General features: G+C 33.3%; 1 protein-coding gene and 1 long non-coding RNA gene across 4 annotated transcripts in view; one reads left to right on the forward strand and one right to left on the reverse strand.

Annotated features, from left to right (window-relative positions):
• Positions 1–1,915: 1,915 nt before the first annotated feature.
• On the forward strand, positions 1,916–13,708 carry LOC143235396 (uncharacterized). Its single transcript, XR_013019157.1, has 3 exons — positions 1,916–1,985; positions 2,457–2,652; positions 13,528–13,708. It is a non-coding gene; the product is annotated as an uncharacterized LOC143235396 (long non-coding RNA).
• The window catches only part of LOC143235395 (uncharacterized), a 65,825-nt gene continuing 50,286 nt past the window's right edge, over positions 12,041–27,579 (reverse strand). For 2 of the 3 annotated variants that reach the window (XR_013019156.1, XM_076473525.1), the window contains 4 exons: positions 21,580–21,727; positions 21,116–21,180; positions 15,507–15,646; positions 12,840–13,009 (listed from right to left, as the gene is read on the reverse strand). Coding sequence is in view for 2 of the 3 variants with exons in the window: in XM_076473525.1 (XP_076329640.1) it covers positions 12,996–13,009; positions 15,507–15,646; positions 21,116–21,180; positions 21,580–21,727 (367 nt within the window). In the remaining variant the exon portion in view is untranslated. Of the gene's footprint in view, positions 12,352–12,839; positions 13,010–15,506; positions 15,647–21,115; positions 21,181–21,579; positions 21,728–27,579 lie in introns of those variants that run through there. The other variant, XM_076473524.1, reaches the window with a different exon arrangement.

Here is a 27,579-nt window from a genome sequence, read left to right on the forward strand (position 1 = left end):
GACGAAAACCATTAATTTTATCAAATCACGAGGGTTCAATCACTGTCAGTTTCGAAGTCTTCTTGAAGAAATTGATTCAGACTATGGTGACCTTGTGCATCACTGTGAAGTTCGCTGGCTGAGTTGAGGGAAGATGCTCAGAAGATTCTGTGAGTTGATTGATGAGATGATAGAATTCCTCAGAAGCAAGAACAAAGACACAGAAGTAATTTCGATGACTGATCCAGCATGGCAAGCTGATTTGACCTTTCTGGTCGACATAACACAACACATGAACGATCTAAATTTGAAGTTGCAAGGCAAAAATCAGCTTGTCTGTCAGCTTGCAAATCACGTCTCAGCTTTCAGGACAAAGTTGCAGTTGTTCTGGCAGCAAGTAGCATCACGCAACTTTGTGCACTTTCCAACTTTTCAGTCACAGCTGCAGAAGAATCAGGACATTGACACACAAGTTTATGTTGAGAAGCTAGATACCTTGATTCAATCCTTCAACTAACGGTTTCATGACTTTGACCAATGCAGATTGTTGATGAAACTTTTTGCTGATCCATTCAGTGTGTCAGTGGATGACTTGTAAGCAGTATATCAGCTCGAACTTACTGATCTGCAGGCATCTGATGAACTGCGTGCTATTTACCGAGAAGAGAGTTTGCTTGACTTCTACAAAACGTTGCCTGATACATTTTCTAATCTGAAAGAGAACGCACTTGTCCACACCAGCATGTTTGGCAGCGTGTACTGCTGCGAACAGGCTTTCTCGCATATGAAACTGAACAAAAACAACACTCACAATCAACTGACTGATGATCATCTGGAAGCAGTCTTGCGTCTTTCAACGTCAAACATCAAGCCAGATGTTTCTAAGCTCGTAGATGACATGCAGCTCCATCCATCGCACTGACTTTCTGACAGTTGACGTATCATAACATTTCTTAGAATAATGTGCACACTCTTTGATGTAATCATTATTTTGTGTTCTTAAATGTGATGTATATCTTGTGTGAAACAACTGTGGGACGATTTTAATCTTCACTTTTTTGTGGCCCCCAACAGTTACGAGAAGTCTGTTTGTGGCCCCTGTCTCAAAAAGTTTGTGCACCACTGGTCTACTGACTTTATGCTTTTCTACTGAATACCTATCTTTTGTTTTCGTAGTTACACTATACAATACTTAGATTACAATATTTTCATTTCCTCTCTTTCAGTGTTTGGGTATGATATGTTTGTACCATAGAGGGCCAGATTCTCTTTGACCTCTTCCTCCTTCCCGTACTTATGTGGTCTTGCAGTATTTGATATTGATACTTACTTGATTTTTGGGTCAAATTGAACTAAATATTTATCGGACCCTTTTCAGGGCAATGTCCATGTATTGTGATACATATATGGGTATTATTTTGCCCTATCAGCAAGATGTCAAGTTTGTTGGTGGCACTTTTTAATTTTTTTAAATTTATTATATGTGTGTATATATATACATTTATATTTATTTATTTATTGCTATTTATTTATTATTTATTTATTTATTGCTATTTATTTATTTATTTCTATTTATTTATTTATTTATTATTTTTTATGTATAAAATATATATTGACCAATATATATTGGAGAGATGTTTAGGACTAACTTCATCATGTATGACAGTGGTTCTTTTTTATGCCCCGTACCCCTAAAAAATTTTAATATGTTCTCGCACCCCTCACAGTAATTATTTATTTAAGAATAAAGGTGAAGGTGGCCAAAACAAATTTTTATAATTAGTTTTTAATGATATATAAACAAAAACGAAACATTTGGAAAAGAGAAAATATTACAACCAACTAAAAGTTGCATAAACTAAATTTTTTCTCGCACCCCCTGGAACGCGGGTGCGAGAATCCCTGGTTGGGAACCACTGATGTATGAGGTACCTATCTAGTTCGCATAGTAATTCGTTTTTCATAGTACGTTATTGTACTATGTAGGAGTTTATCTGGTATTGTTGGTATGTTCGAATATTTGTGTATGAATTGAAATGATGTAGTTCTTGGAACTCTGTATGCTGTTGTGAGGATTGTATTTTGGATTGTTTGTAGTTTGGTTTTAATTATTTTGTCGTTTACAGTTATCCATGCTGGAGCTGCGTACTCTATTATTGGTCTAATATATGTTTTGTAAATTTTTAGTATGTTGTCTGTAGATGCTCCATTGTTATTGCCAGTTAGACTCCAAGCATAGTTGGTTCTTCGCCAGACTTTGTTTTTTATTTCATTTACATGGTTAATCCAAGTTAATTTTGAATCATAGGTTAGGCCTAAAAATTTTGCCGATGTAGCAGTGTGAAGTAGCGTGCCATTCATATATATTTCTGACTTAGTTTTTTGTGTTTTGTCAATTTTGTAAAGACTACAAGTTGTGTTTTTGTTGTGTTTATTTCTATTCTATATTTTTTACAGCATTCACTTATTCTATTTAGTTGCGGTTGGATGTTTGTGGCTGCTATTGTTGGTGTTGCGGCATTTTTCCAGACTGCCACATTATCAGCGAACTGTGAAGAGAAGCCATGTTTAGGATCCTTCAACGGTATATTGTTTACATACATGATGAAGAGTATAGGGCTAACAATCCCTCCCTGAGGGACACCAGCTTCTGGAGTAAAGTACTCGGAAAAGGTACCCTCTACATTCACTCTACACTTACTATTTTCCAAAAAGGTAGATAGCCATCGAATAATTCCACGCGGTAGTCCCATTTCATTCATTCGGAACCTTAAACCATCGTGCCATACATTGTCGAATGCTTTCTCGATATCAAGGAAGCAAGCGACAGTGCATTCTTTTTTATTGAAGCTATTTATTATAGTTTCGGTTAACTAATTAAATGATTTGTTGTTTGTCTGAATTTCCTGAAAATCCGTTTTGTTCTTCTGGTAATTTTGATGTTATCTCCAAGAATGTGGAGAGTCTATTACTGATTATTCTTTCGAGAATTTTACCTATACAGCTGGTTAGGCTGATTGGTCGGTAGCTATTAGGTTTATTTGCTGGCTTTCCTTCCTTATGGAGCATTAATATATTAGTGAGCTTCCAAGAAACTGAGATGTATCCTGAGGATAGGGAGAGATTAAAAAGTGTTTTTAGGTGGTCAAACAATTTCGGAATGCCCTTTTTTAGAAGGATGGCTTGCATTTCATCTTCACCTGGAGATTGTTTTTTTTTTGTGTTTCTTGTTGCTTCAATAAGTTCTTATAGGAATATTTCTTTCGTTAGTATCGTGTCTTCGTAGTTTTCATAGTTTGTGATTTGTCTTGTTTGTCTCAAATATGCTCATTGAGAAAATTGGTTCAAAATATTTTTTTATTCTTTAGTATATGGTTGGTGACTTTATTGTAGAAATATGTATTCGTATCTGGATCAGAATGAGTTTTAAATATACAGTGGTACCTCGGTTCTTGAACGACTCTCTTCTCGAACAATTCGGTTTTCGAACATATTGTTTGAGAAAAAATTTTACCCAAAACATTTTACCCGCACCTGTCGCTCAGTCCACACACCCGCTAAAATCTGCTGTAAACGTTCTCGTTTTTCTTTTTGTTTTTCTGTTGTTTTCAAATATTCTGATTAAATAAGTCACCATGAGGTCAAAGAAGGATAATGAAAGCAGCAAACCAAAAAAAAAGTTGTTAGAGCCACAATAGAGGTGAAAAAAGATCTCATAGCGAAGTATACCATACTGAAAAATAAAGAGGTCATCAAAGGAGCTGACTTTGCAAAAGGAGTGACAGTGCTCACGAAACAAAAATCACAAACAATGGAAGAGGTAGAAAAACTGTTGTTGATTTGGGTAAACGAAAAACAGTTAGCTGGTGATAGCATTTCTGAGACCATCATTTGTGAGAAAGCAAAGCAGTTGCATGCTGACCTCCTGAAAAACACCCCTGGAACGAGTGCTGATATAAGTGATGCCTTTAAGGCTAGTAGGGGGTGGTTTGAAAAATTTAGGAAGAGAAGTGGCATATATAGTGTGGTGAGACAGGGGGAGGGTGCCAGGCAGAAACAAATCTCATTAGACAAGTTTTTAGTGAAAAATAGGTCCAGTGAGTCTCAAGCAGGTTGTAGCAGTGCAAAGAGATAGAAAAGAGGAAAAACCCCAGAAGGAGAGTTACCTGACGTTTTTATGGAAGGTGACTCCCCTTCCAAACAATAATAACCCTCCTACTCTCCACGTTTCTCACAACCTTTCACTTACGTCATCAGCTCTCCTGTGCAGTTAAATTTTTTTTTTTTTTATTATGTTTGACTTTATGTATGTGAGTATTATTATACAGGTATAAATAAGCAATATTTGTGCTTAAAATGCTTCATAATGCGTTAGTTTTGGGAGTTTGTAACGGATTAATTTAATTTATAGTATTTCTTATGGGAAAAATTGATTTGGTTTTCGAACAGCCTTCTGGAAAGGATTAAGTTCGAGAACTGAGGCACCACTGTATTTTGAAGTTGAGCTTTGAAAGCGTCATTTTTTTCTTTATTTGTGTGTGCTGATGTATTATTGTGTTCAGGTGGAGGATGTTTCTTTACGGCTGTATTATCATTGGTGAGTCTTTTAAGATGTGTCCAGAATTTTTTCGGGTCAGTTTTATCATTCAGTTTTGAGCAGAAGTTATTCCATTTTTCTTACTTTTGTTGTTTTATTTGTGCTCTGATGTGGTTTTTTATATTGTTTATTTGTGTTTTTGTTTCTCTGCCTCTTGTTATCATGAACTATCTTCTTAATTGTCTTCGTTTTTTAATTAGGGAATTATTTCGGTATTGGGTTTCCATGTGTTATTTGTTGTTTTGGTATTGTTTTTGGGCTGCTTTCTGATGGCACTCCGTTATTGTTTGACAGTAGTTATCCAATTCAATATGGGTTTTAACTTCTTTTATGACGTTATTAGGTAATAGATTGTCTAATTCCTGTTTATAATTTTGCCAATTTGCTTTACTATAATTAAATTTTTCTTTCTTGTAGGTTATATTTTTATGGGGGGCGAGATCGAAGACGCAAAATATTGGTAAGTGGTCACTATCAACATCTTTTCCCACCTGGAATTTTACTAGTTTTTGGCTCATGTTATATGTGCAGAAGCACAGGTTAAGTATGTCACTGGTGTTAGTGGCATACGCTGTGTGTGTAAGGGTGGTATCATTTAGTAGGATTATATTGTTATCATCTATGAACAGTAGGAGACTTCTTCCATTGTTGTTTGTGTACCTGCATCCAAAATTCACATTTTTACTATTTAGGTCTCCAATAACTATAGAGTTATGGTTGTGGGAAAAAATGTTGAGTTATGCTATGTCTAGTTGTTTATTTAGTGAGCAGTATTCAATAATGTCGAGAAAACCCACCCAAACGAGCCGTTTTTACGTATATATGGTGAGTAGTATATTCCTGCTACAGTTACTTTTGTATTGTTTCTTTCCACAGTAATATGTTAGTTCTCACTTCTCAATCTAATTTCTGTAACTGATAATTCCGTTTTGTAAAGCAACATAATACCTCTATTTACATCATTTTTGTTAATTCTATCTTTCCTTATTGATGTGTAATTTGGTATTTTAAATCTATTGTTATTTATATTAAAGTTTCGCTTACTATTATAATACGGGGGTTAGTTTTTTGTATAAGGTCTTCGATCTCGTGTTTCTTGGAAGCTATTACACCTTGGATGTTGATATATACAATTGTGAACATTATGTTGTTAGCATGTATCCGGTAAGTGTTGTTATTGTGTGGTATATCAGGTGTAATGTGTTTTTTCATGATGTTAATTAACATATCGATGCAGTTGGTTGTTTGGTTTTGTGTATTCTGTTATAACTTCTGTTAATATGTTTTTGATTATGGTTGTCATAAGGCTTGTTTTATCAGGTGTGTTAGCGTTTGTTTCTGGGAGTGTGGTGTTGTTTTCTTGTGGCTTTTGTGTTTGTGTGAAGGTGTTATTTTCTTGTGTAATATTATTTTGTTCTGGCTGTTTTTGAGGTTTGTTTCCTTTCCACATTTGGACATATGTGGTTTTAGTTGTTTTGTTAAATTCTGTTGTGTTTGTTTTTTGTTGTGTATTTGTACTTGGTTGTTCCTGTTCTGACGTTGCTGTTCTTATCTGATATATACGTTGTTTTATTTGTTTATATTTGTCGTATCCTTTGTAGTTGGCTGGGTGTGTTTGTCCACAGTTACAATATTTGGGTGTTTCTTTTTTTCTTTTTACATTGGGAGATATAGTGTTCTCCGCCACAGCCGCAGAAACATGTCCATATCTTTGACAATTGTAGCATTGAGTTACTACAACTGCCGGAGTTTTTAGTTGTTCCACCTGGTATCTTTGATACTAAAGCATTATTCCATTATTGATAAGATTTAATGTTATAACTATCATCAATGTCGATTCGTATTAGATTTGTGGGTGCTTGTTTTGTTTTGGAAATTATGCGTTGTATATTCGTATGTGGTATATTTTGTTCGTCTAATGCTTGGATAATTAAAAAAAAAAAATTCATGGCAGGTATTTAGTTTTTAAGGAAGATGATCTTCCCAACTGGGGTGTTCAGGGATATTTATATCCCCCTTCGCGTTAGAATTTTGTTATAGATCATGTTTAATTTCTCCTGATGATTCAGTATGCCGGATGTTTGGGAAGTTAACATATTGAAAATAGCTTCAGAGAAAAGCAACGAAAAAGGCCGGACGATTGAAGCCAACAGAGCGGGCGTAGTCCAAGCTGATATGAAGAAGAACGAAAAGAAGCGGCAAACCAACAACATACCAAATGCCCCCTGTTTAGGGCCACCGAGTGGCTGGGATCTATAAATCCAAATGCCTCTGAATTTGATGTATGGGGAAACGGGAGTACCCCGAGAAAACCCACTTTCACAAGACAGGCGCCGAATAATCTACCTGCCTTGTGCCCAGTGATGGAATTAAAGAAAAGCATCGAATTTCGATTAGACAGTAAATTTAAAAAAATTAGTTTGACTAATTGGGGTCTTGAAGGCTAATCTTCTTATCTTGTGACCAGAGCTGAAATAAAGAGGAAAAAGCTTGGGTAATTGTGTCAAGGTTAATAGTTTGGTGTACTCCTCTTACGACTATGGCTTTACGCTGCGGCTTACTTCCTGGCAGGTGGATTTTAATTTTGCCAGGTTTAAATGCATCTGCTGGCCATTCTTTCAATAGCCTATTCAGGTCAGCAGCCTCTTGCCCTTGAACAAGGACACCGCCTCTGGGCAGATGCTTAATACTGACAATAGACGCATGTGGCTTTTAGCTTTTGACCACCTGTCGCAAGTAGCGGTTGGCAGTAGTGACCTGAAATACCTTCTATTATAACTGAATATTGTGGAGGTTTTTTTTGTTTTTTTTTGCGAAATATGATTACTTACTGTTTTTTCCTTTTGTGATGTATTGTGTTTTTGTCTTTTGGATGTAACTGTTATAAAGCCTTCTTGGTCATCAGAGTCTGGTTCACTGTCTGTAGGGTTTTTCGTGTTATTTTTTGAACGTTTACAGTTGTTTTATCAACAGCTAAGGTGTTAGATTTTTCTGCTGCTACATTTATTTTGTTAATTGCAGGAGAAGCTACCTCTACCTCGGTATTGATTGCTACGCCTGCTTCTTCCTCATTTTCGGAATTTTCCGTCGAATTTGTTAGTTTAATAATTTTTCTTTGGACTTTACGTCTTTTTCTTATGTTATTTACATTAGTTTTGTCCACTGTACTTAGTTCTTTTTTTTGCTATTGTACATAACGCTAGCAAGGGTGAGCTTGTTTCATTATTTATAGTTTGGCCACCAACAAAACTTGATTTACTTTTTCCGTGTTACTTGAACAACTTAGGTAGTTTTTCCGTCTGCCATGGCGTATCTTGGCCCAGTTGTAGCCTCTAGGTGCGAATTTATCGCGGTTTCTCGCTCTATCGTGGGAGATTTGTACAGGGGTCCCCGATGTAGTTTTAATCTACTTTCCTCTGTTTAGTCGTTCGCCCGGGTAAATAAGTACAAGTCTTTTATATTGTATTGGTCAAGGAAGCCTACTTATTCAATCTTTCGGTTAAGAGTTGCGAAAAACACGTCTGTATCCTTTCTCACTCGCCAAAAAAAAAACAACCCATCCTTTCGTTTCCTCTCAATGCCACAGAAAACTTTCTATAGTTCCCGCTTTCACCTTAATGTTGTTACTCTTCTAGATTACGAATGCTGTAACGGATTTAATATTTATTTTAACATATATGTTTGTTTTAGTTTAATATATATTTAGAAACGCATACAATTTATATTAAATATCAGAGAAGACTGATATTCTTTCAGTCGAGTTGTGCGAATTTTGATAAACAAAAAAGGGTTGACTCATATATCCAGGTAATTATATTGCAATACAGTTGCTCTAATTATTTTTTGCCATCCATCTGGATACCAACCAGTATAAATAGTATGCAGTATTACCTATGAGTCACACACAAATATTGTATTGGTGACAATATCTGTTTGCAGTTCATTGCTTTTAGGAAGCAACTGGATATCCTGATTTATAACTTTCAACTCTATCCTTGTGCTGCTTATTGGAAGCTTGAATACTCCACCACCCTTATACAAAATGTTGGCCAGGTAGTTAAGGCACTCGACTCCTAATCCGGTAGTTGCGGGTTCGAATCCCTGTCACACCGAATATGCCCCCTCTTCAGCCGTGGGGGCGTTATAATGTGACTACCAGTCCCACCCACCACCAACTTTTGGGCTACTCTTTTACCAACGAATAGTATGAGTACCTTCACTCTAGTATTATATACTGCTAAATTAGGGACAGCTAACACAGATAGCCCTCGTGTAGCTTTACACGAAATTCGAAAACAAACAAACACACACACAAATGTTGCTGAGGATATAGGGAACACTCTGTGGGAAAGATCTGTTTGGGATGAGAAAGATGATCTGTTAAAGAAATGAATGTACCCTGAACATTATACACAATAAAACATAAGTGAAAACCATTAAGTACAGACAAAAGAGTATGTCTAATGTTTAAAAAGAGAGCAAACATGAACAGGTACTACCATGTTCATTGATGTAAGAGACAACTATCAAACTGTTGGAATAGAACCTGATCAATGTGGTTTGTACGTACAGAAGGAAAGAAATGATCCAAAGCTTGATGAATGTCCAGTAGTTTCAAAGTGTTGATATGCCTGGTTGTCTCAACAGGAGACCAACGACTTGAAACCTCTTGATGCTCTAAACACACCTCATAATTCATGAGTGAAACATCTATGAACAGGTGTTACTCGGAAAATTTAGGGACCATGTGAAAACAACTAGGATGGATAATGGGAGATGGAAAATAGAATACAAAAAACCCCTGGCAATGTTCCATCAGTTGTATAGCATTCATTGAAAGATCTACAAGTGATTATATCCTAAGGGCATAAGAGCTTCCATGGAAATCAATTCCCCAAAAGAGAAAGAATCTCACAAACAGTAAGTGTAGGAGACGTAATGGCTTTGGTGACTAAAAACTCCAAGAAGGCTTGGCTTGGCTTAGGAGTACCTGAAAAAAAGGACTCCCAAGTGGACAAAGTGTTGGGTAGGTTAAAGGAAGGATTTCTTAGTGATCCAACCTACATGAGCTTCTTCTGTTAAGAGTAGCTACGTGTGTTCATGTGATATTAGTTTGGATGGAGCCAATTGTCCATGTAATGATAAAAATGCAAGTACTGGGTATGGAGTAGTCGAGCAGGATCCCTGACTACTCAACAAGACACACTAACAACAGAAGAAGGGAAGTGAATGAAATGGCCCTTAGAGAGCACCTGAAGAACTTAAGAATCAGAAGTGAACTCTGACCAAATGTAAATAAATCTGGCCAAGCAGGCATCTACCATGCTAGATACCAAAGGATAGTCACTGGTACCATAGTCAGCATGTGTTTCTGTGGCAAAGAATATGATGACACACCATCAAAACCTTGGAGAGACAAACAGGAAAAAGTTGAGAGGGCATGGCATGCAAAATGGGAGTAGGAGTAAATGAAGAAGAAATAGTGGAATGTTGCTCCACAGACTCCAATCACAACTCAAAATGATTGTGATACCTTCCTATATATGGATCCATTCTCAAATTGTGCTGATGGGTAGCAAGTAGGCATACCTGATACAAAAATGCATCCATACCCAAACAATCCCAGCAGCAGAGGAGCCATGTTTATAGGGAAAGGACTAAAGAGAATAAACAGATTAGCATGGAAAATATGAGAGTGTAGGTTTCCCTCAAGAAATCCTGCAGAGGATCATTGGATAGCCTTAGTTAGGAGGTGCATGGTAGACAAGTACTTAAGGATAGAGGTTAGGATCAATTGGAGTCTGGAAAACTGGGCCTGGAAGAACCTAAATGGGTAATCAGGATTGGCTCCCACACACTCATATCAAATATTCCAAAAGTTGTGAGCCAAGAAAATTCTACTAGGTGGTAAGTCAAAGCAGAAAACTTCAAAGATCTAAATTGGATGCAAACAATATGTAGCATATCTGTGAAATGATGTTAAAAAAGGCTGAGGGTGGGTTAGCTTTCCAAACCTTCAATATCAAAACCATATTACTCCAGTGGAGGAGGATTTTTGCATATTCTGGAGAAGCTGGCTGTGTCATGTTGTGGTCAAGCTCCTGTCGAACTAAGGATGAAACCTCCTCAGACAAAAGTGTAGAACCTGAAACCTGAAAAACAACAGATTAAGTGGAAGTAATCACAACAGTGGTTTTCATGACACAGAATTTAGAATCCACTTTGCAACTCTGGTAATTCCACAAAAAATAAAGAAAATGTTTAACAGTTGCAAAAAAAAAGTACTTCAAGAAAAAAATGCAAAGGAAAATGAAGTGAAAAGTTAAAAAACAGGAGCAAAATTTTGTATTGTCCAAATATGACTGTGCCTAGACAAGAAGTGAAGGTTAGACAAAATAGTACAAAGGAAATAGCTTGCATCAGAAAAGTGCATCATGGTTTTATTGGTGAAGGTTTGCTTCATGCAAAGATACAACAGAATGACACTAAATGCGAGTAGGTAGGAGTTTCAAGACTAGTAGTGAGCAAAAAAATGTGTGCATAAAGAGAGCAGCACTGAACAAAAGGAGCTATTATGTGAGAATAGGTGCAATACTGCATCAGAAACTGTGTTTATAGTTAACCTTCTCTCTATAATTTACTGATAAGAAAATTCTGTAACAAGAATACAAATGTATATCTGTTCCATGATCAGACCTTGCTACAAAATGTATCACCTCAGGATTTAGTACATTCGATATTTACAAAAAATTGTAAGTTTTTGTAGAAATGAAATATGTATATAATATGATGTAGTAAGAGATGTCATAGTTGTATTACATGGTGAAAATAATAAAAATATATTTTTACAGTTTTCTATTGTGCTAATTGGAACCTGGAGAGACACACAGCCAGAATATACATCATATGAAATTCTTTGTCAGCTTTTATAACATAAAGAGGTTGTGCAATTTTGATCCAGTTTTTAGATTACTCATTTTGAAAAATTTCAAAAACAAAATACATAAAAAAAATTATCATTTTTGTCTCCCGAGTTCTTTTAATAAACTTTCAGCCAATTAGCTTTCTGTCACTATTACAAATACTCTTTCAAACCACTGGTTATACCCTTCAAATTAACCCATAGTTAGAGAATAATTTTTACTCCCACCCCCTTTCATAAAATGTAATTATAACTTGAATAAATATTTAACACTCCTAAATAATTTCTTTATTTTTTAAAAACTGAAACAGAAGTAATATAATGAAAACATTTTCTTGCTACAAACTCAAAAATATAATTGTTATACTTGTATTCAAATTTAACCATTTCTGAAAGCATTAAGGAAAATCAAGTTTCTGTGAAAATATATGTAAATCAAAGCAACCAGATGCCAGGTGGTCAAACTCTTACTCTTCAGAAACAAACTTCCACTAAAGAAAACCAAAAACTTCTACCTCAACCAATAAAAAGACATATACTAGTTGTTCTTGAAAATGTTATTCTTTTTAATGTTAACACTTTAATAACATTTGTTGATTTATTATCCAACATACATGCATATGAAAGCACAATTACAGATTTACACTCATGTGGTAGTATCATGAGTATGTAGCAACATTAATATGAAATTTTATCCACCACACTATATTTTCTACCATCTTATAAAATCTTTTGTCCTACCAACCTCCTCATATATTAGCACATTCTGTTCTCTTTTTTGATATGCTGCTTGTTATCCTCAGTAATTGAAGGCCATATTTCAATTATTGAACATTCAAAAACCTCATTTTATCTGTAAAAAATTAAGTTTTATAGTACAGAAATTTTTTAATAAAGTGAAGTACTAGTATTGTGTTTTAAAAGTTAAGTTGTAAGTTTTTACTGTAGGTGAACAGGTTTATTGACAAAAGTATAAAATTAACCTTATAATACAATGCAAAATCAAGAAAAAACATTAGTCATGGAAAAAAAACCAGTCAAGATAGTATATTAATTTTTCAAAATTAATTTAAGAAATATCTTATAGTACATTTCATTGTAGACCAATGTTAATTAATGATTCAGAGAAATCTGTCAATTTAAATATTTTTATAAAGAGGTTTAATTACAATGTTTTTGATGTGTTACAATGAATATTTCACTGTATAAAAGAATAACACATTTTTAGAAATTTTAAGTAAAAAGTGCATTATGACTACATATTTGTTTTTCTAAATATTAACTTTGCATATATTTACACATTATCCTAGATTTCTGCTTTTCTCAAAAGTACCACAACTATTTCATAAATAATATTTATTAAAGTACTGCAGATTACAAAAATTCTTATTAAGGTAAAAACTTTGGTAATTCTTTAATTCATATCATCTTCAAGGGTGTTGACTGTATGTTTTTACCTGTCTTTTCTAGGCATACTGTAGCCTATCATGTCAACGATCAATGTCTGGTAGCTGTAATTAATTGAAAATTTTTAAATAAGTGAATTTAAAACAATTTCCGTCTAGTAAATGAAATCTATGATTTGTCATTATTACATATTAGGTAAGACAATTACCATACAACAAACAAAAACTAAAAAAAATATACACATGTACTTAATTCTGAAGACTAAAGTTCAACAGCATTTGTATTAAACTATTATCAAACTGTTTTTGCCATATAACTTGTATTGAATTCAATATATAAAAATACCTTCCTAAAAGGAAACAGTTCAACATAATGTAAAAAAATAATGATTACTTAACGATACTAGGTACATAACTATGCATATGTATATCCACAGTCTCTTGACTAACTCTTTGAATAGCACTTGGTTTATATGGTATCATACTTTTGTGTTAAACTGATTTCTTGAACCTATGTATTTTTCTAGTATCATGAATGTACCACTATTTGTTAAGACTAACACACTATAGTGTTAATATTGTAAGTACTTTCATTTTTTATTTATTCTTTATATCATTTACAGAATCAATGCATATTTACCATCTGAACTGCAGCCACAAATTTTGGGGTTTGAATGAGCCCTTTGAAAAGAACCACTACCCAGGAATGCATTTGGTAGGATTTAACTTCTAAAAACACCCTCCTGATTATAATTTTTTCCCGTTTTTATGAAAACATTACGTATCTCATAAATAAGTCTTGATTCAAATACAGTAAACCTATTTCAATATCTTATTTCCTAATTATTTAGATGTATACATGTTATTTTATGTGATATGTTCTCTATAGTGATTAATTGTCGATGTAAAAGAAGCAAAAACAGTTCATTTTTTGTTTATGCAGATACACATACAGAGTTGAACACAACAAACAGCCTTAGCATAAATACCTGATATTATGGACAATACCTATTTATTCTCACAACAAAAAACATGATTCTTAATGTTACTTGTGATGGATTTACTACTATATATTTATTTTAATATTGATGTTTGTTTCAGTTAAACATATATTTTGAAATGCATGTAACTTATATTGTTATATGCATATTGTGAAATTCCCACCTATTCCCTAAATTTGTAGAAAATTCTAGAACATAAGAATCAATAACGTATATATGCATGTAAATACCACTATTGTTGCAAACTGAAATTTTGAGATTCTCACCTAACAATCATAAAAGGTAGCCATCGCAAGATGCTGAGAGACAGTATATACTGGTGGCTTGTTACAAGTGGTATACTACTAATCTCAGAAGCTATAACTGCCTTTAACACTTATTAATCAGAAAACTACAGATATTTGGCCAAGAATGTTTATAGATTCTGAACATTACAATACAAACTATTTAACTTCAGTGGATTAATTTAGGATGTAGCATTTCTACGAAGACATTGTATAACTTCAACTGTGAAAAATGTTTATGTGATCAGGGAAAGCTAGCTAGTCAGCTGTTAAGTAAGCTGTACTGATATAAACTCAAAATTAATTTGCTTATTGCAAACTGTTGATAAAATATTCAGTTCCAGACCAAATAGAAGACTCAATATTGCTTATAAGTTTGTAAACCTTTTGTATATAAATCATTAGTTGTAATAATCATTATTACAAATTGTATTATTGTTTGTGTATTAAAATATATTTGTATTAAGAAAGCAAACTGAGCATAAATCTTGTTGACAAACATCATAAATGTAATACATCTCTACATTTAATTAACTTTTAAATCTAAAATTACAATTTAACTCAGTTTCAGGCTATTTGAAATTGTTATATGTAACATAAAAAATCAGAGACTCCTCTGAGATGAATTATAATACGTAACATACTGAAAACGTTTGTTTGTTTATTATTAACACAAATTTTTACTACTGTTTTAAATACACTTTTATTCTGTTTGTTTGACAACTACATGACTATGTATTTGTAATTTTTCCTATATCCACACTGTTACTTGGCCTATTGAAACATTCTCCTACTGAAAAATGTTGTTTTTGGTTTTGATTTGAAGGAGTTACAAAATACATAAGAACAAAATGAAAAAAAAGCTTGTAGTGTACTGTAAGACTTAAATGCAAACAAAATAATGGTGTCAAGCAAGAAAACAGAACAAGTTTTTTTGTCAATATAATAAGATAAAAAAATAGTCCTTTTCTCTTAAATATTCAAATTAACACAACCACTATGTTATCTTCGTAATTATATAACCACAGACACATATAAACCCAGAAAACTTCATGTAGTTTACTTTGTACATAAATTAGGTTTTAGCAAAGTCTAGTTTAAAATTTCATATGATTCTTGAACATGCTTACTATCCTCCTATTATTTTGGAATGATGGTAACTTGATAACCCATAATATATCATTTATTATCAGAATGTTGATTCTCCCTACAATATTAGGAAAAAAAGTTGGGGATACAACAGAGATAAAATACATAAATAACAAAGACATATATAAGGTTAAAAATACTAACATCTTGAATAAAAAGTTTGTTCACCTTTTTCCTTTTCTATAGCTGGCTTCATTAGACCACAGGCTGCTAAAAGAGCATCAGGAGAAGGGTCTCTTCCACGAAATCTTCGAAACACCTCACTTGGATGACAACCTCCTCCCAGAGATAAGAAAGTATCTCTGAACCTGAGAAAAAAGCAATTTTATTCAACTTATTTATACTTTTTTATAATTTATATACAAAAAACAAAAACAGTCAGAGTAGAAAGTAACACTGTGATTAACCATTTTTCCATGATGTGGCCTGATTTTATCATATTCTCTCTATATTTTTTTCTTCAGAATATGGATGCTTTCCTGTTTTGTCTACATATTGAACTATATCAACAAGTAAAAACACATAAATATATGTGTAATTACTGTAAACTTGGAAATAAAGAAAAAGATTGAGTTTATTCTTTATCACATCAATAATTAATCAGAAATATCAAACATTTTATGAATACATTCAGGAAGCCATGTCTACAGACCAAACAACTTGTGTAACAAGACCCATTTGGTAGATGCTACTGGGTTAATGTGGTGACAGTGCTAGATAACACAATCCAACATGCTTAATGGTGTCCCATTGCATACACCAACAGTAATTACTGTAACATTTATGAGGCAATAATAGTTAATCTACAGTCTAGGATAGTTCATGATATCAAATTTTCTGCACCAATAGAAGCTACTTTCATATAAGTCTATATTACAATAAAGTTTGCATTAATAATAACAGATCATTCAGCTCAATATAATAAAATATTCACTATAACACTTCACTGACATTATTTAATCTGACAAAATCATGACCACTTTTGATGTGAAAAATTCAGTTTAACTGATCAATTAGAGGGTAGGGAACTAATCAACAGCATCAAGCACTATTTCTTGGGCTACAGAGGAACCTGACAATAACTCTTAATAATGCACCACACCAATAGTTTCACTAGGCCATTCCTGTCCTAGTGATGTGAAAAGCTAAATTCAGAAATTATTTAAGTTTGAAGTTAAATCGATATTTCCAATTTCCTGATAAATTTTATACACTTGGCTCTAGACTAGGTGATCCAACATTACATCTTTACTTTAGGCATATTATACCTACACTCACAATAATCATAAGGTTTCTTGGCACACAAACACATCTTATGACCCCCTTGCACCCTGTCACTAAAACCATAATGAGCAGAAAGTGATCAAACTGTTCAATCTGGATAAATGCATTTTAGATTTTATGACTCCTATTTTGAGAAATTAAGCATGTTGTGATGCACATTGGCTTTTATACAAGTTAGATTACTGTGAATTTTAGGTTTGGTTTTTCTATCATTGATTATAGAGTACTGCTTACACCATATGTATTTGATACCAACACATACAGAGGACACTAATTCAACCCAAGTGTGAATGAATCATGAAAAAGCAGATATAAGGGTACTTCTGCATTTTATCAGCTTTAATGCTGAAACCTTGGTTGTTTATGCAAGAGGCACTGTGTCCTTATATTTATCGCCCACTTTCAAATAATATATGAAAGTTATGGATAGTGGTTGGTACTTCAAGAAAGCAAAAGCAGATTCCTATGAAAAAAGTATTATAAAAGTTATCTCTAGGATCTATATAACCACTTCCACCATTTTATGCACAGTAAAGATGGGCTCAAAATTCAGCAGAAGTGGGCATGGAAAGTGTTCTTACAACACAATTTGTTTTCAAATCTTGATAAACAGGAAAGAAGGTGAAAGAAACCAACTGTTTACTCTTCACAAAAACAAATATTCCAGAAGCTCTCCTGCCATCAAGTGATGCCCCAAGTTTCATATGTAGGTTCATTACCATGTCAAAGTATGGGAAGAAAGACCAACCAGCCAGTACTTTTCACCCCAACATAATGGGATGGCATTAAAAGACCAAAAGTCAAATACCATTCCTAATGTTGTTTGTAGCCATCCTAGAAAGATGCATAGAGATTAGAACTTGTAAGTGAAAAACAGGATGTAAAATCCTCACCTCTACTGCAATAATTGAGAAACAGGAGACAAGTTCATCAACTAGTAAGCATGTATGCATAAGGGAAGAACATACGCTTAATAATAAATGTTTATACTTTGGAGTACTATTGAGAGTTAAAACTTTTGTGTACATTGTAACAAATCTTGCCTTAAAATGATGTGCCTTAATGAGAGTTAAGATGCATGATGTAATACAGACAATATTCAACATTTCTCGTATTGTGATAATACAGTGAATTAGTTGTTGCACGCACATAACGTAATAAGAGATTGGTGAAAAATGTTAATTTGTCATCTTCGTATTTAACTAGATGTTTGTTATATTTCTTCAAGTTACTCTGAGACAGATATGAATACATTTAGCTTTTATTTAAAGCTCGACCATAATATCTTTACAATTATTTATCCTCAAAAGCTCCAGACTTGTAAAACATTATATCCATTTCATTTAATTTTATGTGTCATTGCTCATTGAACTACACCTAACTACCTCAAATAACATAAACCATTCAGTGGGAATATGGATAACTTAGGGAAAACAAAATTTAGGGTTTCATCATGCAATGTCTGTGTACATTCCTCATGCACTACTTGAAATGAAAAATATATTTATTTTTTAGTTATGTAACCTAATAAGTGTATAATTTCAACATTTTAGTTGCTTTGTCAAAAAATAAATTACACGTAAAAAATACAAAGCTTTCAAATATGTTTTATTAAACCAAAACAGTAAATCAGAATGTCCCTAAACTACCATAATTTATGTAGCTTTTTAAATTACGTGTACGAAGACTTTGAAATTTTATTAGTTACAAGAGCACCAATTTCAGTCTTCATTTAATAAAACCTGTTTGGGGAATTTTTTACTAAAATAAATTAACATAGACTTCATAATCAATAATCAGTTAGTTCACAAAATGACTTTTCCAGTGGTTATACAAATGTATCATTGAGAAGACAGATGGATAAATAACTTCATAAGAAGGACGAGTTCAGAGAGGTTTCTGTAGCTGATGTAGCAAATATAGATATCTTAAAAGAATAAAGAAGATGGACAGCCTGTCAATATTTGTAGTTGGTGTGTCTACTTGGTGGACACTCTGAAACTCATTTAACTCCCTTAACATGGGCTTGGTTGATTTGACCAATTCATACTCATTTAAAATCTTTAGTTTTGATACTATTAACTTTTAATATACTATTTCTACAAGATTTCTCAGACTTTCAGTAAATGTTGTAAGTCTTTCACATACAAAAAGTCATAATTTTAGCGAAGCATTTTTAATAAAATAAAAAAGATTTGTCCATAGATATATTGAGCATATTTTTTACTAGTCCATGTTTAAAGTGATTTTTATGTTATGATTAAGAATACTTTTCTTCATCTCAAAAATCTCAAATTTCATTTCGGTAATCTCTAAGACCTCCTAAGTAAATTTCAAATGTTCATTTTCAGTAAAACTTTATATTTTATCTGTTACTTTTCTACCCTAACTCTATACAAGGTTTGATAATTTGATTGACCATGTAACCACCATAAAAAATACAAAATAAACGTAAATTACTTTTTTTTTTCTTTTTAGAATGACTTCAAATTGTATCATGGAACCACATTTGTTTATTCTTCAAACTCATAATAGTATACATCTATTTTCTCTTAAAATTTATTGTTTTACTGCCCTTTGAACCATGACTAACTACTATTTGTGTCATTGTAAGTTATAAATCACTTAGGAACATAGAGCTCACATCACACTAACAAATTACATTACCCATATGTTGCTTGTGTGTGTGCTTCAAGAAACAATTTTATTATCTTATTATTATTAATTTTACCTAATATAACTTAAAGAGGTCTATATTTTTATATTTTGGTTATTTCTATAATAATAAATAAAGAATTAACATGAAAAACAAGAAATAAAGTACTTACCTGAGTTGTTTTTTTGTTGTTGACCACACAACTCTACTTTTTTTAATGTTAATGGTGGCAATTCACTAAATAATTTTTATTTAATTGAATGATGCACCAATGAATATACACTAACAACGTGCAAAAATCATTAAATTTTCCCTATCACACTTTTTCTGGCTTTCTAACTATCTGACAAGAGCCGTTACAAATTCATCAATGCTAGTTATTATCTTTCCCATGGGAAAAAAGCTTGTACTAACAGAGAAATTGACAATTTTCCATTCAGAACACGACATGGTATTCATTTGATAGATGAAAACCTTGGTCTTTTATTGATTATACAGAATATAAAACTAAATGCAAAAGAGGACTAGGAACAAGTCCTGAAATATAAGATGTGACAGGTGGTGTGCAAAAGGGAGGTCTGATTTTTTATTTGTTGGCTCTGTAATCAAATAAAATTTAAGGCTATTTAAGAAAAAACAATTTTACAGTGAGTAATTTATTTTAAATTTCGTACTTATTGAAGGGGTGAAGAATGAAACAAAGAAGATGGGATGTGTAAAGAAAATACATCACATTTCTCACAATAGGGGAAATTCAGGATTTTTTTAAAATCTTGTCTTAAAAAATTAAGAACTTAAGATGTATACTATTAAAATATGAACTATTAGCTACAATTTTATGTTATATTGATTGGTATAATATGAACAAAAAGAAGTTTAATAAAACGTTGAATACTTTTAGTGACATATATTCAAAATTTTATAAAACTACTTTTAGTTCATGTTATACCAATCAATGTAGCATAAAATTGTAGCTAAAAAACCTCATGACATGTGCAGTAAATGACACTTAGGAAAGAGGGTTAAAGGAAGAAATAAAATCTAAAAACGGAAATTCAGAGCAGAAAGGCATCACATGACACAGAAAAGTGAAGTACGAGAATTTACTTAAATATTTCTTTCTTAAATTAAGAAATTAGAAGTTGCATTAAAAGTTCAATTATAAACTACAATTTGATGCCAAGTTCATTAACATATATTAATAACAAAGTGCTTAATTATATTTTGAATGGAACTCTGCAAGAGGTCATGATGTGCATTTTTATACCCTTATCCTTGCACATAGGGTTAATGGAATAACATTAAGTAGGGTATTTGAAATTTCAGATGTATCACCTAAATATAATCATCATAATTATTTATTAACAATGCAGTCTTTTTGCTGGTTACTTACACTTGTAAATGTGGATGCATTGTATTTAAATAATGCTACTCAAATTACAAAGGAAAGAATTTACTACTATAATTGTTGAGAAATAAACTTCAGGTTATAAGTAATTTCAAGTGGCACATCCACCTGCCCCATAGAGTGAGAAAAGTGTATAATCATAATATTTCTAGAGTATGCCATTATACTGCTATAAAAAAGAGAGTGAGAGACAGAAAAAAAAGGTTAAGCCCTCTCATACAACAATTATCAAAACTCAATAATAAATAATAAAATGGTAAAACTGAAATTTAATAAACAAGAAAAAAAATCTGACCTTACTATTAAAAAAAATATATACCAAAAACATTGTAAACAGCTCTCATGGAGGTTTTATGTGTATTTCTGAAACTGGGGATATTAGAAAATATGTGAAAGTTTCTGCTAGTCAATCAGAAAACTTTAACAAACCTTTGACCAACTTCACTGTCCAATCCTGCTTCTAAAAAAGCACTGAAGGCATCAGCTGCTATCATCTGGAGCAACAAAAATACCAAATATTACAAATTTTCAAATATATATTAAACATATTATAGACAATACTGATTTCATCAATAGCATTTCAGACTAATTATAACACATAACACCATTAGTGTTTAACAAATAACATCACATAAAACTATTTTCAAAATTATGAGCAATACAATTTTAACAAGGTCCTTGTTGTCAATTTTACTAACTGAAAAAAAAAAGTTCCTAATTTTTGAATTAAAAGATTCCCATAGACATGAACTTATATGTTAAATAACTAAAAATATATATTTTTTAGACAAACCAAAAACAAATGAGACACTTGTTTTAACTGACAGATGAGAATCATTTTTTTCAAAACTTTCATACTTATAATAAAAAGCACTGCCTACAAACAACAATACCTCAGCCCATTTGAAAGAAAAGTAGGAAGCAGGGTACTCATCACAGAAGATTTCTGGAAAAGAGCAAGGGTGAGCATCTTGCTTTTCCAGAGGAAAATTCATATACTCTGGCCAGACACGTTTGGTAACATCTAACCAAAACTCTTTGCTGTAAAATACAAATTTTTCTCAGACATTATCATCACATGTTAAGTTCTTATATCAAAGAAGGCTTGTTTTTATAGTCAGATTTACTGAAACCAGTGCATTTTTATAGCAACCTAATGATAAAATACTCTCCACTTATTTGTTTGATGAAAAAAACTGAATGGTATATTTCAGCTAAACACACTAGAAAAACTACACTGAAGTTTAAATTTAATTACTTTTTTTTAATGACATATAAAATAAAAATTTTAAATCCCAAATAGAAAAATATTTACTTTTGCAAATTATGATGTAAATACTAAATAATAAATGTTAATATTTTCTTAAACAAAAAATATATTTCCAATAATACTTATCTCCCCTCACACTAGTGCTATTACTTGACTGTCAAAAGTCTCTTTCCCTTGCCCACCTAAGCATTGGTTCAATTTTTTCTTGCTTGCTCCAGTCTTTTCATTCTCCACTCAATGCCCTTGGCAATATGTCTTATAATGCTCTCATCTATGTCAATGTGATCTCTGTCCTGCTACTGTATATAAGCACCTTGTTCAGATAATAAGATCCACTTTTTTTAGACTGACCCCTACCGTAGTCTCTAATGCTGCCTCTTAGTAGGGAGGAAGCGTAGGAGTGTGTGAATGGAGATACGTAATATTGGAAATACATTTTACATTTAAGAAAATATTAATACTTATCTCCTCTCACACTGAATCAAAGGGAGGTTATTATAAAATACAGAATGTATGTGCATAAATCATCTAGAACCTAATTCATGCACTATGGATGGAATTTGACATGATCTGTCATCACTGTTGGCCAGCCAAGTATCTGAGCTTTCACTGCTTACTGTTTGTAGGTTGGAATTATAGGGCCATGGCCCTTAAATCCATGTTGGCGGTTAGGGTGCATTTAGATTGCAACATATATACTTGTGACTGGATCTCAACCTGCAGCTACAGAATGATCTGTTCTGAACTACTGGAATCATGAAAAGAATGTAAGCAACAGTGAAGTGGACAAACCCTCTTCTCAACTTGAAGAAGTCTGCAAGGCAACATAATAAAATCAGAATGACTGGATCCTGTATGCTATATAATCAATCTGTGGAAACACTATTCATCTGGTATGGTATTATGACCACTCATTCTTGCTCCCAAACTGTGTGAACATGGCAAATTCCACTTGTACCCAGAATTATGGCAATGACATGAAACAAACTATGCTTAACCTAGGACTTAGGATAAAACCACTCTAAATGAACTATTAGGACAGAAGTCAATGAAATCTCTTCTACAAACAATGTACTGAGGTAATATTGATCAAAAAATGGTCACGTTCAACCCAAATAGGTAGCTGATCATCAAATCTGAACTGGTATTATAAGTAGGTTTGCACACAGGTTCGTTCCTCACCTACTAATATCTGGTAAAAAATATCCAGGGTTCTTTGCCATCTTCTGTAAGTGTGGGGGAAATTCACTCAAACACTCTGGAGGACTAATCTCTGTCAACCACCCCAGTGACTGGAAACTAGGTGTGGTATGAGCTCCCTAGCTCAATTAGTTGAATATGGGAGTGAGGGGTGTACACATGGGAGCCTTAAGGAATAGTTGTTTGATTGGCTGGTTTAGTGTTTTATGGCACAAAGCAACTAGGCTAACTGCACCAACAATCTGGTAAAAAATTAAAATTAAAGTAAAATTATTAAAATTCTAAAAAGGAAATTAAGATAACACAAAACAAAGTTTAATTTTTGACTTAAAAACATAAATAGCATTAAATCCAATTTTTATATATAGTCTACAGCAGTAAGAGAAAAACTACAGTCATACAAGTTGTAAAGGATTTTCTGTAGCATAACTATAATTATCATATCTCACCAGGATGACTAACAAGAAAGTTCAAAAATCAGCATTAGTCATCTGAAGTTGGCCTTTCCAGTCCTGGTTTTGAGTTATTTGATGTTATGGCAATTTTAAGAAGGTAATGTAATACAAGTTTTAAAAGACTTGTAGCAAAATGTTAATTATTATTACTTGCCAGGATGACTAAGGGGTAGTTCACATATCAGCATTAGACACCTGAAGTTGGCTTTCCAGTCCTGGTTTTGATTTATTTACATTATGACCATTTTCTAATTTCAAACTGAACTAGATGTAGTTTGATTCTTAAAAGGGAATCACATTAAAAAAAGGTCTAATGTATCAATTGAAAAACTTGAATAACATTAAAAAGATTAATTGCCACATTGGTATTTGCAGGAATGGGATCGCCAACACCACAACTAGATCTGTCTGCTCTGGCACTGCCACTGCTGTGCCTGTTCCATACATGGACTATGGTCCTGTATTCAAGTCTCAGCTCTGTGCCAGTTGGCAGTTGGCTTGGAGTGAGCAATGTGAAAATAGTCTTTTCCGAATAAAGCCCTCTATTGGACTTTAGCCATTCTGTTCATGATTATGGCTTTTTTCTTTACTGTCTTTATTTGAGGGAGGTCTGTCGACTTCCATGGATCATGCCCTGGGTCGATTGGGCTGGTCTTTGTCATTGGAAGAGGATTCCAGCAACTGAGGACGTGAATGAATGATTGTTTTGCATCTTGGGGTGGGAGAAAAAGATGCAATACAACAAAAACACATGAAAACCAATTAAACAAAATACTACTACAAATGAAAAAAACAAACACAATCTCAGAAAACATTTATTCTTATCTACGAAACACCAACTCACACACACCACAACAAACTTCATAAACCTGATTGTCCACTACAACCCATAACGTCGACTTATGAATCATTTAACTACAACCTCGGTAAATATATAGCATGCACATTTTCTAAATATGTAACATCCTTCTGTTCCTTTTTCAAAGGCTCTTTTAATTTTAAATATATTCTTACTCAACTAAATCATAAAGTCTTAATGGCCAGTTCTGATGTAATCTCCCTCTTCACAGAAGTTCCAACAACTGAAGCATGCAAGATAGCTTTAGAACTTTATATCCAAAACCCCAACCCACTGATACACATCACCAGCAACCAATTAGCAAAACTTACAGAATTTACTATCACAAAAATTAACTTTATGTTCAATAACCAAAACTATCTACAAATAAATGGCCTCAGTATGGGGAATCCCTCGTCACTAGCTCTAACCAACAATTTTTATGACAGATTGAATCTCAAGTGACCTTACACCCACCACTATACTGGTACAGGTATGTTGATGATACAATTGTTGAATTCACATCTACAGATCACACACTTAGTTTCATCAACCACGTTAACTCCATACACCCCCAACATTATGTTCATCTGTGAACAGGAAAAAAAACTAACCAAATAGCATTTCTTACCCTCCAGATCACTAGAGCTGATACACAATTCAAAACAGAAATCCACAGAAAAATCACCCACACTGGATTATACATTCCATGGGACTCAGCACATAAAACAAAACAGACACAGCCACAAAACTATGCTCACCCGATAAAATTAATGATGAAATCAACAAAATATAACACTTCACCAACATCAATAAATTTCCTCAAAAAATCGTGGAAAAAATTATATGCACACACCTAGACCAACAACAATAAATCCCAAGATACAAAAAAACTACAAAACCTTATGCTGCTGCATACCATATGTTCCCGACATCAGCAAAAAAATAACCAACATTTCAAAAAACTTATAACAAAACACAACATTCCATTAAAAACCAAATTTGATGAAACTTTGTAGAATGGACAGCAAATGCCTACAAGTGTAAAGGACGACGTTTTGAAAGTCTTCCACCTTTCGTCTTCAAGTCAGTGTGTGTAAAGGTGTTGTCGGTCTTTTATAGTGTCCTGGTGGTTTGTGGAGAGTGTGTTATGATTGATTGGAATATCACTGTTTCTGATCAAAAAAGAGATTTCCTGTAGATTCAACCAATGGCTGCCACGGGTTACTAACCTCTAATCTGGAATCTCTGTTTAGTGAAAGTTTAATAGTGTTAATATACAATGATTCTTTGATTTTTCTTGTCTTCCAAAGTTTCATCATGAACACTCTGCCTAAACAATCTATCAAAGAATACCTAAAGAGCTGTTATGAACCAGTCTCTATCTAGGAGATCAATGACTACATTAAGAACCTTATAAAGCTCGCACGTTGCTCTAATCACGTGACCTTCCTATTATGCTGCAAGGATTCCAACGTCATTCCAAACTTTCTAAGACTCAAAGAAACTACTTTCACTAGAACTACTAAGATAAAATATGTCCTCGGCAATACCAGCAGACACCTTCTGAGACTACAACATATAAAAGAACAGAGACGGAAGAAACACCATCTACTCAACAAAACTGGAATACAATATACTGAGCTTCAACAACTTTTCTCCACAAACATTAGAGCACTAGATATCCTCACCTCTACATCAAACACTATACAGCCAACTTAGAAAACATCAAGAAAAAACAAGTTCAAAAAGTCAACAGACTGATCAAGATGGATAATCCTATATCTATAAGCATAGATATATCACAATTACAGTTCGAGAGTACTATGTGCTACAGAAAATAAGTTCCTTAACTGAAGTCTAAATTTCACCATCCAACCTAGCACAGCTCCAACTGTTGATATAGCTGCAACCTTAGAATCTGCTGCACATAGCCTCTCAAATCCTATGGCTGAACAATTCCGGCATCACACTTGCACCATCCTCTAAAATGCCAAGAAACCAAAACCAAATATAAATAAAAAATGAATGCAGCACACTGAGCCATCTAAAATGAGACAACAACATTAAGATTCTACCAGCAGACAAATGAAACAGTATAGTCATCCGAAACATCAACGATTATGACACGAAAATCAAACAGTTACAATACAAACACTAATATAAAAAGATCACCAATGATCCTACAGAAAAGACAAAGTCTCATCAATAGAATGCTGAACAAACAAAAGAAACAAGGCTCAATCAACGAAAAACTAGCCAAAGACTTAAGATTCAAAGAAAATTTCCCTCCTTAGTTCTACGAACTACCTAAGGTACACAAACCTAATATACCTCTAAGGCATATCATCAGTGTTCAATACTCACCTTGTCATCAACTGGCTACTTTCCTAGTACCTATCTTATCTCCACTCTGAGGAAACACTAAACATCACATTCAAAACTTGAGAGTTTTCACAGGGCAACTTGGAAAGCTTCACCTCAGAAACCCTTCACATCACCAGACAACAACTTCTGAATAACAACTCTCTACCACACAGAACAGATATGAAAATAGATGCTATAATGGAACTAACAACTATTTGCCTACAATCAACCTATTCCCAATACAATGAGGAATTCTATGAACAAACGGATGGTCTAGCCATAAGATCACCACTTTCTCCAATCCTAACAGACATTTTCATGGAAGACTCTGAAGAAAGAGCCCTTTCATCCACACCTACAAAACCAAGTTTCTACAAATGTTATGTCAACAACACCGTCGTTATTTGGCCCCACCATCATGAAAACTTACTAGCCTTCTTAGAACATCTCAATTCTGTAGACAAATAGAGGATCAAAACAGTTTATCATTTCTTGACATACTTATCAGCAAACAAGCAAGATAAATAACCACAACTGTATACAGAAAGCCCACCCATACAGTCAGGTACCTACACTTCCAGTCCTATCATCCAACTTCGATAAAACGTGGCATAATCCAATGCCTAAACAAGAGAACAGAAAACATTTGGGATAAGACATCCATTAAAGCAGACAGCCAAAAGATTTTAGAGTTTTAGACAGAATCATTACACCTCCTCCTTCATCAAAAACTCCTTGAAGAAGACAACAGAGAGAAAACATC

Source organism: Tachypleus tridentatus, chromosome 12 (assembly GCF_004210375.1).
Source record: "Tachypleus tridentatus isolate NWPU-2018 chromosome 12, ASM421037v1, whole genome shotgun sequence".
Lineage (NCBI taxonomy): Eukaryota > Metazoa > Arthropoda > Merostomata > Xiphosura > Limulidae > Tachypleus > Tachypleus tridentatus.